This window comes from Saimiri boliviensis, chromosome 12, assembly GCF_048565385.1.
Source record: "Saimiri boliviensis isolate mSaiBol1 chromosome 12, mSaiBol1.pri, whole genome shotgun sequence".
NCBI lineage: Eukaryota > Metazoa > Chordata > Mammalia > Primates > Cebidae > Saimiri > Saimiri boliviensis.
The window spans coordinates 88,045,992-88,063,864 of record NC_133460.1 but is presented as its reverse complement, the minus strand read 5'-3'; the positions used below and the strand labels follow the sequence as shown (position 1 = coordinate 88,063,864).

The 17,873-nt window shown below is 45.4% G+C and overlaps 2 protein-coding genes across 8 annotated transcripts in view; one reads left to right on the top strand and one right to left on the bottom strand.

Annotated features, from left to right (window-relative positions):
- The window catches only part of PDCD11 (programmed cell death 11), a 60,469-nt gene extending 45,249 nt beyond the window's left edge, over positions 1-15,220 (bottom strand). For 2 of the 3 annotated variants that reach the window (XM_039465132.2, XM_074382808.1), the window contains exons 1-7: positions 15,128-15,220; positions 13,388-13,500; positions 10,472-10,603; positions 7,441-7,608; positions 5,852-6,013; positions 3,798-3,921; positions 3,107-3,288 (exon numbers count right to left, since the gene is read on the bottom strand). In XM_039465132.2, the coding sequence (XP_039321066.2) occupies positions 3,107-3,288; positions 3,798-3,921; positions 5,852-6,013; positions 7,441-7,608; positions 10,472-10,603; positions 13,388-13,489 (870 nt within the window). In that variant the 5' untranslated portion in view covers positions 13,490-13,500; positions 15,128-15,220. The remainder of the gene's footprint in view (positions 1-3,106; positions 3,289-3,797; positions 3,922-5,851; positions 6,014-7,440; positions 7,609-10,471; positions 10,604-13,387; positions 13,501-15,127) is intronic. The other variant, XM_074382809.1, reaches the window with a different exon arrangement.
- Positions 15,221-15,279: 59 nt separating this feature from the next.
- Positions 15,280-17,873, top strand: part of ATP5MK (ATP synthase membrane subunit k) — a 7,734-nt gene continuing 5,140 nt past the window's right edge. For 3 of the 5 annotated variants that reach the window (XR_012512931.1, XM_074382815.1, XM_074382813.1), the window contains exon 1: positions 15,281-16,070. The gene's annotated coding sequence lies outside the window, so the exon portion shown is untranslated. Of the gene's footprint in view, positions 16,071-17,873 lie in introns of all 5 variants that reach the window. The other 2 variants (XM_074382814.1, XM_074382812.1) reach the window with 2 other exon arrangements.

Here is a 17,873-nt window from a genome sequence, read left to right as displayed (position 1 = left end):
GTTACTAACTTAGGTATCTGCCCAGTATAGGAAGGTAAAACTCAAATGTTTGCAAAAGGGAGATACTGACCACAAGCAAGCCAAGTCACCCTACAGAGCCACCAAAGAGCAAAAAGTGACAACCCCCTCAAAAAGACAGTGGTAAGGGAGATGAATGAAATCAGAAAACTAAGTCCTCTCTCCTACCTCCCCACAAAATACAAGACCTATTCTCCAGGAAAACTGTTACTAGAGTCAAAAAACAGGAAGAATGCAAATTCTGAAAACATCAATTAAATTCTAAATATCCAGCCCCTTTCTCCTACTCATTCTCGGGCAGCCAGGCTTAGACCCTCTTGATCGAAGATTGCCAGATCCTTTCTGGAGAAATCTAGTATGCCAGAGAAGACCTATACCGATCACATTAGGAGGCAGCCCAAATTAAACCTGCTAGTCCTGTTCCTGACAGAAAAGTCAAAACAGTCAAGAAGAGGCTGGGCGCCGTGGCTCATGCTTGTAATTCTAACACTGAGACGCTGAGGTGGGTAGATCACCTGAGGTCAGGAGTTTGAGACCACCCTGGCCAACACAATGAAACCCTGTCTCTACAAAAACACAAAAATCAGCCAGGTGTGGTAGTGGGCACCTGTAGGCCTAGCTACTCGGGAGGCTAAGGCAGGAGAATAGCTTGAACCCAGATGGTGGAGGCTGCAGTGAGCCAAGATCACACCACTGCACTCTAGCCTGAGTGACAGAGCAAGACTCTGTCTCAAAAAAAATTTTTTTTAATTATAAAAATTTAAAAAACAGTCAACAATCCCACACAGGCACACAGCCTTGCTCACAGTTTTTTAGCACCTCACTCACATTACGGCAATCTAAACAAAAACTTCACAAAGAATTGGAAGTTAAAGTTGAGAAGCTCTCCCAGGATGTTTCTGGATAATGTGCCACAATAAAATGAGGGAGAAAACCGAAAAAGAAGAATAGATGGTATCAAAGAAGGCTCCAGTACAGACAGAAGAGAGTGCAGAAGTGAAGTCCTAGGACACCATCTATGCAGGAGCCCTACAGAGCAACTAGTCCATCCTAGAGCAGGAAGATATCAAAAGGGTTTCTAGGTGGGAGGAAGAAGCAACTGATAGTTTACCTGAAGGATTTGAAAGCATGCAGAATTGCAGTGAGAGGAAAATAAGTTGAGGGTATAGGAAAAAATACTGATAGGAAGAGAATTTCACAAATGACAAAAACAAACCTGACTGCCAACTCCAGGAAAAAAAGCTGTTCAAGAAAGTCATAGTAGGCTGGGCGCGGTGGCTCAAGCCTGTAATCCCAGCACTTTGGGAGGCCGAGGCGGGTGGATCACGAGGTCGAGAGATCGAGACCATCCTGGTCAACATGGTGAAACCCCGTCTCTACTAAAAATACAAAAACTAGCTGGGCGTGGTGGCACATGCCTGTAATCCCAGCTACTTAGGAGGCTGAGGCAGGAGAATTGCCTGAGCCCAGGAGGCGGAGGTTGCGGTGAGCCGAGACCGTGCCATTGCACTCCAGCCTGGGTAACGAGCGAAACTCCGTCTCAAAAAAAAAAAAAAAAAAGAAAGTCATAGTAGGTTGGGCATGGCGGCTCACACCTATAATCCCAGCACTTTGGGAGGCCAAGGCAGGAGGCAGATCACTTGAGGTCAGGAGTTCAACGCCAGCCTGGTCAACATGGCGAAACCCATCTCTACTAAAAGTACAAAATCAGCCAAGTGCGGTGGCACATGTCTGTAATCTCAGTTACTTAGGAGACTGAGGCATGAAAATTGCTGAACCAAGGGCGGGGGTGTGGGGGGTGTGGGGGCTGAGCAGAGGTTGCACTCCAGCCTAGACAACAAGAGTAAAAATTTGTTTAAAAAAAAAACCCAAAAAAACTTTTAATACCATTTGACCTTTTAGATCAGCACTGTCCAATAGAAATACGATGCTAGCCATATATGTAATCTTAAGTTTTCTAGCAGTCACATTTTAGAAACTACAAAGAAACAGCAGACATTTAGGTAATGGTTTTTTGGATATATTAGGTTAATAATATATCCAAAATATTATCTCAACATGTAGCACTGGCCACATTTGAAGTGCTCAATGGGCATATGTGACTAGTAGCTACCCTTATCAGATAGTAGTTTTAGACTATATACATGTAATACTTTAAAAAGAATTATTTTTTTGGCCGGGCGCGGTGGCTCACACCTGTAATCCCAGCACTTTGGGAGGCCGAGGCGGGTGGATCACGAGGTCAAGAGATCGAGACCATCCTGGTCAACACGGTGAAACCCCGCCTCTACTAAAAATACAAAAAATTAGCTGGGCATGGTGGTGCGTGCCTGTAATCCCAGCTACTCAGGAGGCTGAGGAAGGAGAATTGCCTGAACCCAGGAGGCGGAGGTTGCGGTGAGCCAAGATTGCACCATTGCACTCCAGCCTGGGTAACAAAAGTGAAACTCCGTCTCAAAAAAAAAAAAGAATTATTTTTGGCCAGGCGCAGTGGCTCATGCCTATAATCCCAGCACTTTGGGAGGCCAAGACAGGCAGATCACGAGGTCAGGAGTTCAAGACCGGCCTGGCCAACATAGAGAAACTCCATCTCTATTAAAAATACAAAAAATGAGCTTGGTGTGGTGGCAGGCACCTGTAATCCCAGCTACTCAGGAGGCTGAAGCAGGAGAATTGCTTGAACTCAGGAAGCAGAGGTTGCAGTGAGCGGAGATCACGCCACCGTACTCCAGCCTGGGTGCCAGTGCAAGACTCTGTCTCAAAAAATAAACAAATAAATAAAAAATAAGAATTCTTTTTGTTTCAGAAAGAAAGTAGTAGTAGCTGGCCTCCATACTGGCTAACATGGTGAAACCCCGTCTCTACTAAAAATACAAAAAAATTAGCTGGGTGTGTTGGTGAGTGCCTGTAGTCCCAGCTACTCGGGAGGCTGAAGCAGGAAAATCGCTTAAACCTGAGAGGTGGAGGTTGCAGTAAGCCGAGATCATGCCACTGCACTCCAGCCTGGTGACAGAGCGAGACTACGGCTCCAAAAAAAAAAAAAAAAAGCAGTAGAAAAAAAAAGTAGTAGTAGCAATGAACAGCTTACCTTCTGTACCTGAGCTTTGACCACCAGTCCTGGTAGCAAGTTATTAAGGGTCCAGCTCTGCTCTTCAGTAGCAATGGCAGCAGAAACCTCCGAGTGACCAATAGAGAGATGCACAACTCCTCCGTTGCCTTTCACCTCTTCAATGATGCAGTTCAAGTACTGACCCACCTTTAGTTTAGCACCTGTAAGCCCAGCCCCAGACCCCAAAAGGAAAAATGTCACCATGAGAAAGACTTTCAACGTGGGCCCAAGAAATACCTGAAAAGACCTATGTCCTACCTGCCCAGTTAGCACTGACTTCTCCCCATATTCCCAATCTCTAAGGGGCCAACTATAGAAAGGAAATGAAGTTACCCTAATTGATGTGGAATTCAATTACCCCACAAAAATATTACAATCTCAACAAGCCAGGAGACTGCTGGTTCTAAAGCCATGGGGGCCCAAATTACAGTGGAATCCTCCGGGTTAGAACAACTGACACTGTTCCATCAGATCTTAGTGAGACTCTGCCACTCACCGGCCCTTCATCCACCTTCCCTTTCCTATTAACTAGGATTAAGTGCTGATTTTACCAAAGCCACGGCGCTTCAGTGTCACCATTGTGTCACGTTACTCATCAAAGTGGCACTTAAATGTAAGCCCCACATGCACCACCTCGCTATCATTTACTGGCCCCTTTTCTTGCCCTCACCTTTGTTCTTCTGTCGGATGTTCTCCTGGGCTTTCAGCAGTGGCAGAAAAGCTCTAGTCCCATCAACACCAATGTCCACTAGGTAGCCATGATCTTCCAGGCTGGACACAGTACCTGTAAGTAGCTAGAGGAAGAGAACGTAGTCCCAAAAGTTCCAAGTCAAAGGTAATGGGACACACAGCAAACATCCAAACTTGAATGCTCCTGCCACTAAGCTCACACTCTGCCATCATCCCACCCCACATTCAGCTTTAAAACACAATCCCACAAGACAGCAGACATCAAACACAATACTCCCAGGCTTGAAGGATCTGATGGGTTGTCAGGCAGTGAGGAAAGTTAAACACAGCTGAATGATGGAACAATAGAGAAGAGTCTCTTGCCTCCATTGTTTTAAAAAGACAGCAAACTTTTGGCCAGATATGGTGGCTCACATCTATAATCCCAGCATTTTGGAAGGCCAAGGCAGGCAGATCACTTGAGGTCATGAGTTTGAGACCAGTCTGGCTAACATGGTGAAATCCCATCTCTACTAAAAATACAAAAATTAGCTGGGCATGACACCTGTAATCCCTGCCTCAGGAGGCTGAGGCAAAATCGCTTAAACCCAGGAGGCGGAGGTTGCAGTGAGCTAAGATCATGCCACAGTACTCCAGCCTAGGTAACAGAGTGAGATCGTCTCAAAAAAAAAAAAAAAAAAAAGAATATAGCAGACTTTTATATTATGCAAAGAGAGAGAAACTGCAAGGGGACTCCCAGAGCCAGGACTACTGAGAGAATCCAGTACCACCCTTCTAGCTGTCATAGTATGTCTCTTCTGAGCACCTCCAAGACACTAAAAAAAGTACTGCTGGCCGGGCACGGTGGCTCATGCCTGTAACCTCAGCACTTTAGAAGGCCAAGGCAGGTGAAGCACCTAAGGTCAGGAGTTCAAAAATCGGCCTGGAAAACATGGGGAAACCTCGTCTCTACTAAAAATACAAAAATTAGCTGGGCGTGGTGACACACACCAGTAATCTCAGCTACTAGGGAGACTGAGGCAGGAGAATGGCTTGAACCGGGAGGTGGAGATTGTAGTGAGCCAAGATCATGCCACTGCACTCCAGCCTGGTGACAGAGCAAGATTCCGTCTCAAAAAACAAAAAAAACAAAAAAACTCCAACCTCCTTAACATTACATGGGAAGAAGTGTGGCTCTGAAACTTGCTAACTATTTGGTCTTTGGTAAGTCACTTAAACCTTTCTGAGTCCATTTTTTCAAATGTACAAGGAATAGTATCTATCTGCCACACAGGGTTGCTGTGAAAATTACATCAAAGTGCCCAAAACGTCATCTGCTGAATAGTAGGCTCTTGACCCTTGTCAATTTCCTATAATTTAACTTACTTTTATTCCCTTTTTATCCAGCTAAATCCCACCAAACTTTCTAGGTCTTTCCTAAATCCTAATGCTTCTAACACATTGCAAGATCATACTGATCTCCATTCTCGTATTACAAGAATACTTACATTATCTATATGAGTGTAAGTTTACCCTTTTGTGCCTAGTAGACTTGGAGGCTCTAAGCCAGGACTAACATCTCCTGAATCTCCACAGGACTGAACACAAAGTAGTGAGATATCCAGTAATACAGCTGATAGACTAACTTTGCTGACTACCCTGTCTCTTGCTCTCAGAGAGCAGCTCTTAAGCATTATATATAAATGTCAGAAGCCTTTGTAAAAGACCAAATCTGCAAGGAAGTTTCAGTAAGGCACTATGAGCAACTCCTCACCATCACCAAGTCCACCGCTAAGGCTTCCCGGAGGCATTTTTCCTTGCTACCGGTGAAATTTGTACTTGCCTTCTCTTTTCTATTCTCCAATGTAATAATTAGGTTCAAGTCTTCTAGGTCCATTAAATACCCAATGAACCCAAGAGACCTTCCTTCCAGAAAAATACCCACTCCTATATATAACAGTTAAGCTGAAAGTAAAAGGTGGCCTAGACCATGCTCCCTAGGAGGCAGGGAGAAGGCACACTGCCCACTCTTTCTCCCTGACCCTAGATACCTACCATGCCAGGCTTCAGGGCCTCAGCACTCAGTACTCTGTTGACATTTTTAGGGTTCAGAGACAGCTTGACACTCTTCTTGCCCCTCTCTGTGACGCCCAGACTGCTCACCACACATCTCACCAGCATTCCAGGTGAGAAAAGTTCAGGCAAATGGAATAAGTCCTGCATAGCACAAATGAGAAAGATCTGAAACACACCCTTCTCCTGAACCAAAAATCTCACCCAGCCTTGGCTCAGGGACTTCTCATCCTCAGACCCCAAAGAACCCAAAAGATGGGTGAGGAATAACCACCCATCCACAAAGGAAGATGGATCTGTGGCCAAGTCACAGTCTTGAATTTAGCCTAAGGCTTTCAAATATTTCCACATAACCGGTATGTAAAATGACTTGTCAAAAGAAGTGTCTACACTCACTGCCTCTGTTTCATCTTTTACTCACTCTTCAGCTCACTGCAATCTGCTTCCCACCCCCTCACTCCACCACTTTATCTCCCCAGAGTGTCACCAATGAACTCCGTATCGCTAAATCCAGTGGTCCGTTTTGCAGTCCACTAAAAAGTACCTGCAGGTCAGGTGCGGTGGCTCACGCCTGTAGTCACAGCACTTTGGGAGGCCAAGGAGGGCAGACCATCTGAGGTCAGGAGTTTGAGACCAGCCTGGCCAACATGATGAAATCCTATTTCTACCAAAAATACAAAAATTAGCTGGGTGTGGTGACCTGTGCCTGTAATTCCAGCTACTTGAGAGGCTGAGGCAAGAGAATCACTTGAACCTGGAAGATGAAGGTTGCAGTGAGCTGAGATTGTGTCACTGCACTACAGCCTGGATGACACAGTGAGACTCTGACTCAAAAAATGAAAAATCATGATCATCTCTCCCAATCCAGGTCCCCTTTAGGGTTTCCTATCTCAGGATGTCATGACCAAGCATCAAATCATGCACAACAGAAACCTAGAACTCAGCCCTGACACCTCTATCTGCCCTACCACCCACATAGAATTTATCACCAAGCAATGACTTTGCCTCCTCAGTCCTCAGGAAATCCCAAACTCAGGTCACCATCAATCTCAGGACATGAACGACTATAAGAGCCTCCTAACTTGTCTCTAAGCAACTTCTCATGCCTCTTCAATCTACACACTATGCTGTCTACGTGTCACCTACCCCAACGAGAACATTTCAAGGACTTCCCATTGATTATAGAATTTAAAAACAATCCTTAAAAATGGTCTGCAAGGCTGCATATGCCCTGGCCCCCATTCAGCTCTCCAGCCCATCTCACATCATGCTCTCCCTTGCTCTCCCTCACTAGCCTAATAGCCTTCTCTCTGTTATCTGTTATATATCACATTGCTCTGCCTGAACGCCTTTCCTTCTTTACTTAGGGAACCCTCACTCTTTAGATCTCAGTTTAAGCACCCCTTCCTCAACAAAGTCTTCCAGGCTCCCAGACTCAGTTGAAAATTCCTTTATGATAAACTCTCATGGCACCTTGTACCTTTCCTTCTTAGCACCTGGCAAAGTTGTAATTTTAAATCTATTTGTGTTCCACTTATTTTCGGTAACAGCTTCAACCAGATTTCCCTTACCTTCAGAGGTTGTTCCTGTGTCACCTGCTCGTTCAGCTTTTTGGTATAGGCATCACAGATTTCAGTGACTTGCACAAACCCCTGGAGGCCATTGGGGAGACTAATCACCAGTTCCAGTTCATTTACCTCTTTCACACAACCCAAAATCCGCATTCCCTCACACAGAGACTAGAAGAGAAAACGTGAAATGTGTACAATAAGGATGGGAACAACAATAGGAAAGGTTGGAAGGTCTGGCTTCTAGTCTCAATTTAAAAGCTATAGGGTCGAGCACAGTGGCTTATGCCTATAATTCCAGTACTTTGGGTGGCCAAGGCAGGAGGACTGCTTGAGCTCAGGAATTTGAGACCAGCCTGGGCAACATAGTTTCTACCAAAAAAAAAAAAAAAATTAGCCAGGCATAGTGGTGCACGAATATAGCTGCAGGTATTCTGAGGTGACTGGATCGCTCAAGCTAGGAGGTTGAGTCTGCAGTGAGCCGTGATCATACTGCTGTACGCCATCCTTGGCAACAAAGTGAGATCCTACCTCAAAATATAAAAATAAAAAATAGGCCAGGCACAGTGGCTCACGCCTGTAATCCCAGCACTTTGGGAGGCCAGGGCAGGTGGATTACCTGAGGTCAGGAGTTCGAGAACAGCCTGGCCAACACAACAAAACCCAGTCTTTACTAAAAATACAAAAATTAATGCCGGGTGCGGTGGCTCAAGCCTGTAATCCCAGCACTTTGGGAGGCCGAGGCGGGTGGATCACGAGGTCAAGAGATCGAGACCATCCTGGTCAACATGGTGAAACCCCATCTCTAATAAGAATACAAAAAATTAGCTGGGCATGGTGGCGTGTGCCTGTAATCCCAGCTACTCAGGAGGCTGAGGCAGGAGAATTGCCTGAACCCGGGAGGCGGAGGTTGCGGTGAGCCGAGATCGCGCCATTGCACTCCAGCCTGGGTAACAAGAGTGAAACTCCGTCTCAAAAAAAAAAAAATACAAAAATTAGTCGGGCATGGTGGCACATGCCTGTAATTCCAGCTACTCAGGAGGCTGAGGCAGGGGGATTGCTCAAACCCAGGAGGCAGAGGTTGCACTGAGCTGAGATCATGCCACTGCACTCCAACCTATGCAACAAGAGCGAAACTCTGCCTCAAAAAAATAAATAAATAAAAATAAATACTGTACACATGTGTTCATATCAGTGCACGTCTCAAATATCTGACTGAAGGATTGTAAAAGGTCTAGATTATACAACAGTGTTAACAGCACTGGGATACTGGAGGACAACTTTGCCTTTTACATTATTCTGAGCAACTCAAACTTAAAAGCCTCGCAGACAACACAACGAAGGAAGCCAGCTAGTGGAGATAATGGCAGTCTGGAGTGACCATGCCAGATCTAAAGGGCACGACCACTACTCAGCTCCTTGTCATTTATAAACGTGAGGAAACACCAGCTTTGTGCTATCAGTGCTTTCGAATTTTCACAAGAAGCCAGAAATGACATTTTCATGTAAAATTTTTAGTTTTCTTTTCTTTTTTTTTTTTTTTTTTTTTTTGAGACAGAGTTTCGCTCTTGTTACCCAGGCTGGAGTGCAATGGCGCAATGTCGGCTCACCACAACCTCCGCCTCCTGGGTTAAGGCAATTCTCCTGCCTCAGCCTCCTGAGTGGCTGGGATTACAGGCATGCGCCACCATGCCCAGCTAATTTTCTGTATTTTTTTTAGTAGAGACGGGGGTTTTACCATGTTGACCAGTATGGTCTTGATCTCTTGACCTTGTGATCCACCCGCCTCGGCTTCCCAAAGTGCTGGGATTACGGCATGAGCCACCGTGCCTGGCCTAAATTTTTAGTTTCCTAACGTTAGCACCAAGTCTAACAATTTTTTTTTAAAGTATATAGGACAAAATATTGAATCGGAATCTGGCCAAATCTACATGTTCCCCTTCAAAATTATTTGACTTCTTCTCTTTTTGACAACTAACATATATTGGTGTTATCATCTAAATAAAAATGTATGGAACACAGTAAGACCACTCCCAATTCTTGCAGATGGGTTTCACATCTATGAAATGAATGGGTAGGATTAGAATGACTGCTGAAGTTACTGTCAGTTCTAACCTCTGAATATATCAAAACACAAGTCCTATGAGGACACAAGCAAGCCTATGGCAGCTTTTTTTTTTTTTTTTTTTTTTGAGACGGAGTTTCGCTCTTGTTACCCAGGCTGGAGTGCAATGGCGCGATCTCGGCTCACCGCAACCTCCGCCTCCTGGGTTCAGGCAATTCTCCTGCCTCAACCTCCTGAGTAGCTGGGATTACAGGCACGAGCCACCATGCCCAGCTAATTTTTTGTATTTTTAGTAGAGACAGGGTTTCACCATGTTGACCGGGATGGTCTCGATCTCTCGACCTCGTGATCCACCCGCCTCGGCCTCCCAAAGTGCTGGGATTACAGGCTTGAGCCACCGCGCCCAGCCAGTTATGGCAGCTTTAAAAGAAAAAAGGGGGTAGGCACAATGGGTCATACCTATAATCCTAACACTTTGGGAGGCCAAGATAGGAGGATTGCTTGAGCACAGGAGTTCTAGACCAGCCTGGGCAAAATAGCAAAATCCAAGCTCTATAAAAGATTTAAAAACTAGCTGGGCATGGCAACACACACCTGCAGTAGTCCCAGCTGCTTAGGGGAGGCTGAGGCAGGAGGAGGATTGCTTGAGCCCAGGAGTTCAATGCTAAAGTGAGCTATAATCATGTCACTGCATTCCAGCCTGAGCAACAGAATCGGGCCTGTGTCTAGAAAATAATAAATACATAAAAAGGAATTAAAAAAGATTCCTAGCATCGGTTAGCCACTGAAGGAAACCATGCTCAGTCCTTAGCAAAAATTCCAAGAATCTCTACAGGCATACACATGAAATATATTAAGGGGAAAATGGAATTAAGAGAAAAAAGAAGGAAAGAAGAAGGAAAAAAAAAAAAATACACAAACTTAAGCAACAAGGTCTTTTGTTTAAAGGAAAGCCAAAGTTTAACAAACCTCAACACTAAGGATTTCAAACTTCTCTCTTGCAGACTTGCTGCTTTCTCTCTTTTCCATTTTCAACTTTTTTGTTTTTGCTGGCACCTTCTGGCTCTTTTTCCTTTTGGTGGGTCCCTCTTCAGTAGAAATCTAGAAGAGTGGGGGGAACCCACAAAGACCCAAAAGAATAAGAAGCAATCTGACTTTTCCCTTCTATTTCAGGTCATCTGTCACCTTGGTTGTTACTCCTTCACTCAACCCTACCCCATCCCACTCCCAATTGTTGCTTTAATTCTGGCTTTAAAAAAAAGAAAAAAAGGCCAGGCACAGTGGCTTACGCCTGTAATCCCAGCACTTTGAGAGGCCGAAGTGGGTAGATCACAAGGTCAAGCTACTGAGACTATCCTGGTTTCACATGGTGAAACCCCGTCTCTACTAAAAACACAAAAATTAGCTGGGTGTGGTGGTGGGCACCTATAATCCCAGCTACTTGGGAGACTGAGGCAGGAGAATGACTTGAACCTGGGAGGTGGAGGTTGCAGTGAGCTGAGATCGTGCCACTGCACTCGAGCCTGGGCGACAGAGTGAGACTCTGTCTCAAAAAAAAAAAAAAAAAAAAAAAAAAAAAAAAAAGGGCTGCCAATGCTCCCTCTGCCCAAGGTCTGAAAAGCCTCCTTCATATTCTAAAAGTCTCTTCTCTCTTGTGTTCTTCCTCTCTTGACTGGGATGAACACTAGGGTTCCCCAGTTTGAGGAGGACTGCAGAACAGTGCATGAAAATGGGCACTGGAGTCACCCAGACCCAAGTAAAACTCTCACCTTTCCCACCATAACAAGTTATGTGGTTTCTGCTAAATTATATAAAGGTCAGGCACAGTGGCTCACGCCCGTAATCTCAGCATTTTGAGAGGCCAAAGCAGGCAGACTACTTGAGATTAGGAGTTCAAGATCAGCCTGGCCAACAGGCTGTATTTTTTTCCCCATTAAAAATACAAAAAAAATTTAGCTGGCTGTGGCAGCGCGCACCTGTAGTCCCAGGTACTCAAGAGGCTGATGCAGGAGAATCACTTGAACTCAGGAGGCAGAGGTTGCAGTGAGCTGAGATCACAACACTGCACTCCAGCCTGGGCAACAGAGCAAGACACTGTTCCTCATCATGGAATTGTGATCGCTGCTTCATAGTACAGTTGAAAAGATTACACACATAGGCCTAAAGCCACACACTCAAATGTTGTCCCTTTCCCCAAGCATTTGGAGCACAGGCTAGTCTAGGTGAGACTATGAAGTCTAATGCAAAATCTGACCATTACTTGTGGCAAAGAACCCATGTAAAAATGCAATGATCAGGCTGGGCATGGTGGCTCAGGCCTGTAATCCCAGCACTTTGGGAGGCTGAAGCAGGTCAATCACCTGAGCTCAGGAGTTCAAGATCGCCCAGGACAACATGGTGAAACCCTGTCCCTACTAAAAATACAAAAAAAAATTGAGCGAGTGTGGTGGTGTGCACCTGTAGTCCCAGCTACTTGGGAGGCTGAGGCAAGAGAATCACTTGAGCCCCAGGGGCAATGGCTGCAGTGAGCCAAGATTGGGCCACTGCACACCAGCTTGGGCCAGAGTGAGACTGTCTCAAAAAAAAAAATGCAATGATCAGTCGGGCACAGTGGAAATGCCTGTTGTTCCGGCTACTTGGGAGGATCAACTGAGGCCAGGAGTTTAAGTCCAGCCTGGGTAACACAGTGAAATATTGTCTCTCCTCATCTCTCTGGAAAAAAAAAAAAAAAAAAAAAATCAGCTGGGCACAGGGGCTCACACCTGTAATCCCAGGTCTTTGGGAGGTTGAGGTGGGCAGATCATATGAGGTCAGGAGTTTCAGACCAGCCTGGCCAACATGGTGAAACCCCACCTCTAACAAAAATACAAAAATTAGCCTGGCATAGTAGCAAGCGCCTGTAATCCCAGCTACTCACTCTTGCCACTGCACTCCAGCATGGGCAAGAGATTTCACCTCAAAAAACAAAAACAAAAACAAAAATGGCTTCCTCTCCATCCTTAATCAACATGGCACAGGCCGGGCGTGGTGGCTCACGCTTATAATCCCAACACTTTGGGAGGCAGAGCCGGGTGGATCACCTGAGATCAGGAGATCAAGACCTTCCTGGCCAACATGGTAAAACCCTGTCTCTACTAAAAATGCAAAAATTAGCTGGGCATGGTGGCGCATGCCTGTGGTCTCAGCTACTTGGGAGGCTGAGGCCGAAGAATCGATTGAACCCAGGAGACAGAGGCTGAAGTGAGCTGAGATCAAGCCACTGCACTCCAGCCTGGGAGACAGAGCAAGACTCTGTCTCACAAAAAAACAAACAAACAAAAAAAAACCAAAAAAAAACAAAAAAAAACATGGCACAGAATCCCTAAGAACAAGGAACAACAGCACTTTATTTTGTTTTTGTTTTTTGAGACAGAGACTTGCCCAGGCTGCAGTGCAGTGCTGAAATCTCTGCCTAGTCAGTTCAAGCACTTCTCATGCCTCAGCATCCCAAGTAGTTAGGATAAGGACTACAGGCTTGCACCACCAAGTCCAACTAGTTTTTGTATTAGTATTAGTATAGACAGGGTTTCACCATGTTGGCCAGGCTGGTCTTGACTCCTAGCCTCAAGTGATCTGCCTGCCTTGGCTTCCCAAACTGTTAGATTACAGGCATGAGCTACCATGCCAAGCCAACAAGAGTACTTTAAACTCTACTACTAAATGCCAAGCTTCAAAAGATGTAGGCTTGTGGTGGCATGTCCTCTCTAAATGAGTTAAATTTATAGAAGTAGACTTCAACGCAAAAAAAAATCTAGAAAATAACACATTCTCAAATAAGGCTCATTTTTCACAAGACACCGGAGTGAAAGTTTCCAGTGACTGTCACCAAACAAGCATACTACTTACATCAAATAAGTTGTCTTGTTCAACTGACTGCTGGAAAGCTTTCTCTGGTTTGTGGATCTTTCTTGTACCCCCTCGGGGGAAGCTTTCTTCCAGCGTTGCCATGTTTGGGTCTCCTAAAAACAATGCAAAGGAAAATGGTGATATGTTGTCTTGGTTGCAGATTTCAGAAAGGTGTGATCAATGAGCAAGAGAAAGAATGTTCCAGCAATATGCTACACAACATTCAGGACTACAACACAGATGATTTAGATGTCAGGCCCGGGATAATCCGTAAGTCATCTTTCCAATGGTCTCTGCTTCAAAACCACAAGTCTACCCACCTTCTTCCAGAAAAGTAAATTATAGATTCAATGTAGCACTCACTAAGCAGCTACAGTTAAGTAAGAGATACACTGTAGCTCTATAGAGGAATATATAATCCTCTGCCTTCAAAGAACATGCACACTTTTTAGAAGACAAAACAATTATGCAAGTAATTTAAAATGCAAATCAGATTATAAACTATCACAAAGATATAAGAAGGGATAAGGCTTCAGTAAAGGAGGCAAGCTCATAAAGATCCTTTTAAGCTGAAGGGTAAAAGATGAACAGAAGCTTGACAGGTAGAAAGGGAAAGTGAGAAAAGGCTTGGAATAAGAAAAGCCTATTATTTCAATAAACACCAGCAATTTCCCTATCAAAGAACTGCTCAAAGGCTTGCTGTTGTCTCTGAAGAATTATTCAACTAGACCACTGGGAGGTTAAAGCATAAAAATTGAAGTTAAATTTTAAAGGAGGCTGGGCACGGTAGTTCACACCTGTAATCCCAGTACTTCGGGCGACCGAAGCAGGCAGATCATCTGAGGTCAGGAGTTCGAGACCAGCCTGACCAACATGAAGAAACCCTGTCTCTACCAAAAATGCAAAAAATTAACCGGGTGTGGAGGTGTGCGCCTAGTACCAGCTACTCAGGAGGCTGAATCGGGAGAACTGCTTAAGGCTGGGAGGCAGAGGTTGCAGTGAAGCAAGATCGAGCCACTGCACTCCAACCTGGGGGACAGAGAGAGACTCCGTCCTAAAAAATTAAAGGAGAAGTTGAGCTTCTTTGTGGAAGACGTTGAATTAGATATGGGTAGTTTACTTTGGTAAGTCAGAGACGTTAAGCAGGGAAAGCGACAGAAGAGTAAGCAAGAAAAATACACAGCAGACTGTAGGTTGGACATGAAGAGAGGCAGTACTGAAGGCAAGGAAATTCAGTAGAAGGATTCAAACGCATTGTTAAAAACTATTCAAATGCAGTACAACAGAGAAACCATGAGAACCAGACTGGGTATAAGTGAAAACAGAAGACAGGAGACGTTGGTTCTGAGAGACAATTGGCAATAAAAATCTAGAAGGGCTTGAGACTAGAGAAGTGATGACCGGATGGAGCCAAGGATATGGAATCAGGGATGGGTGTATGATTCAAAGAAACAAGAAAGTTCAGGGAGTCTAGGTTGCTGGGAATTTCACCCTTAATTTCATTTCGGACAAGGGGAAACTGACGCTCCAAAAAGGAAGGCGATTCAGGGGCACAGAAATGACAAGCTACTTTCTGAATATAAAGCCTGGGGTTACAGGGGCTGCTAGAACAGCCGGCTTCGAAGCGGGTCTCAGGTGGCCGAACCACACTCATCTAGCGGATGCCTAACAGGGACTCAGGCCTGGGACAGACCTGACAGCCATGAGGTTTCCTCCCTTGCCCTCTCTGCCTTTACTCACCAGTAGCTCGCGCCGCTGTAATCACACACGCGAACACCAACAAGACTCTGACCGCCCAGCGCAAGCCTTCCGGAAGTACGGGAGGGCGCAACACCCTACTTCCGTTGCTGTGTGGCGGGGGCAAAGTAAGACCGGAATCGGAAGGGCGGGACTTCGAGCCGTAGCCAATCGACGCAGAAGGCCGAATCGCGGTGGGCGGCTGAGGCGGTTTCTTCCGGCCGGGCAGAGCGGTGGATACGGTCGTTGAAGGACCCTGGGTGAGGAATTTGTGGCTATAGCAGGTGAGTGAAGAGGGGAGCCCGGGCTTGGACCTCCCGCCTCCTTCACGTTGCGGAGCCAGCCGCCGTTTCTGGCCGAGGAACACCTCAAGATCTTAGCTTTGGAGGAGAGAAACCGTGGGGGATAGGAAAGGAGCTAGAAAAAACGAGGGGCGCACGGGGGCGGCCAAAGGGTCGGAAGCCTCGAGGCGAGGCGGATCGCTGCTCCCGAAGGCTCCCACAGTTCCCGAAGACTCTTAGATTGCATGCGCCAGTGGAGAAAAATGAGGCCCTCCGCGAAGGGAGTCTCCCAAGGTCACCCAGTGACATAATATTGACAAGTACTAGGGCTTCTGACCCCGTCACCGGCCGAATTAATCTCTTTTCCTCTGTACGCCCATAGCTGTTTGTTCCCACCGAGCTGTGCTTAGGAAGTTGTCCAGCCAGGCCTCCTTTAGCTGCTCTGCAGCCTTTGTCAAAGCGAGTGAGCGTCACGCGGCCCCTGCAGTTCGCCAGGCCCGCTGAAAGCGGGTTAGATTTCAGTCTTTAGACGGTCAGCGGGAAGGCCCTTCCTAGAGGTAGCCAGAATAGAGAGCTGTAAACTTGAAGTGCAAGAGGCTGCTTCTGATACCTGAGTGATTCTCACTCATCTTTGCCTTTCTTACCTCGTGATCTCACCATTCCAGGTAAGTGTTCAGTTGGAAAGGAAAATAGCAATATAGAAGAACAGAGTAGCAAGAGCTACTGGTCACTCTGGACCTTTAATAAAGTGCCCATCTCAGGGGTGGAGAGAGGCACAGAAGGATTAATTACATTTAAGAGCAGTTAGTGGCCGGACGCGGTGGCTCACGCCGGTAATCCCAGCACTTTGGGAGGCCGAGGCGGGCAGATCACCTGAGGTCAGGAGTTCGAGACCAGCCTGGGTAACATGGTGAAACCCCGTCTCTACCAACAATACAAAAATTAGCCGGGTGTGGTGGCGTCCACCTGTAGTTCCAGCTACCTGGGAGGCTGAGGCAGGAGAATCGCTTGAGCCCAGGAGACGGAAGTTGCAGTGAGCCGTGATCTCGCCACTGCCACTCCAGCCTGGGCGACAGAGGGAGGCCTTGTTTTTTTTTTAAGAAAAAGAAAAAAGAGAACAGTTGGTGGCTTAATTAAAACAGACCACCATTTAACAACATTAAATCACATCCAGGAGTCTTACAAAGGGCACTGTAAACGCAAGGGTTCCTTTGTCTTTTCCCTACTTTGTAACTTGCAGTGTGCTGAAGAGTGCAGAACCAAATTTTTTTTATCTTACTCCATTATTATCTCATCAGCAACAACCGCCCGCCCCCATTTCTCCCTCCATCTGAGCCTCTCAAGAGTCTTCCTCCTCTGAGACCCAGACTAACTTGAGTAATTGATTTCAGTTCTTGAACTATGCACTTCACTGCAGTCAGAATTAGTTTTCTGTGGGATATCACAAACATCAGTTTTCCTCCCACATTGTGTATAAATTAAAGGAAAATATAAAGCACCTTAGTATTGTTTGGCATATCCTACTAAAAAGTTTCGATAGATGTAACATAGGGGAGGTTTTCAGTTAATGGTCAACATTAAACCCTTGTTTTCTGTAACGGTTTCTCCTAAAAACCTACTTCATACCACAAGAAATGAATCCAAAAATGTATCATGAAATGAATGGGGGGAAAGTATGTCTTTAGTAAGTTTAGTAAAGTAAAATAGTTGATGTAAGAGCTGCATTATAAAGTTGCTTTTAATGGAGATTTTCCTACTTGGGCTAGACTGGCCAAGGTCTCTGAAGGGACCTAAGGAAGTTTGGATTTCCTTCATTGCTCCAAGAACCTTCTTCAAACTTGAAAATTAAGGTCATTTTTCTCAAATTTTCATTGCCAATTCTTTGCACAAGAATGCCTCTGAAAGCCTTTGAATGGGGGATTTCCAGTTTCCATAGAAATGACTCCCTCATAGATATCTCCCTCTTCCATTTCATCAAGAGCCAGCTGAGTCACTGTCACTGCCTACCAATCTCGACCGGACCTCGACCGGCTCGTCTCTGTTGCCAATCGACTCGGCGTGGCGTCGGTCGTGGTAGATAGGCGGTCATGCATACGAATTTTCAGCTCTTGTTCTGGTGACCTTTTGAATATGTCTTGTCTTTGCTGTTTTTCATTATAAAAGAAATCATGCCTTTATAAAATACACAGGTACTATAGATTAAGCCCTCATAAAATTTATTATATATTCTTCCATTGTTTTTTTAATACACTTATTTTTCTGTTTCCATTACTGCAGTATTTTTCAAACTTTAGCATGCTTCAGAATTATCTAGAAGCCTTATTAAAATAAATTCCTGGACCCAGAGTTTCTGATTCAATAGGTAGGGCCTAAGAATTTGCACTAACAAGTTTCCAGTGATACTAATGCTGCTGGTCTAGGGACTAGACTCAAGAGAATCATTGATGTGCTTTATAATATCCAGAAGT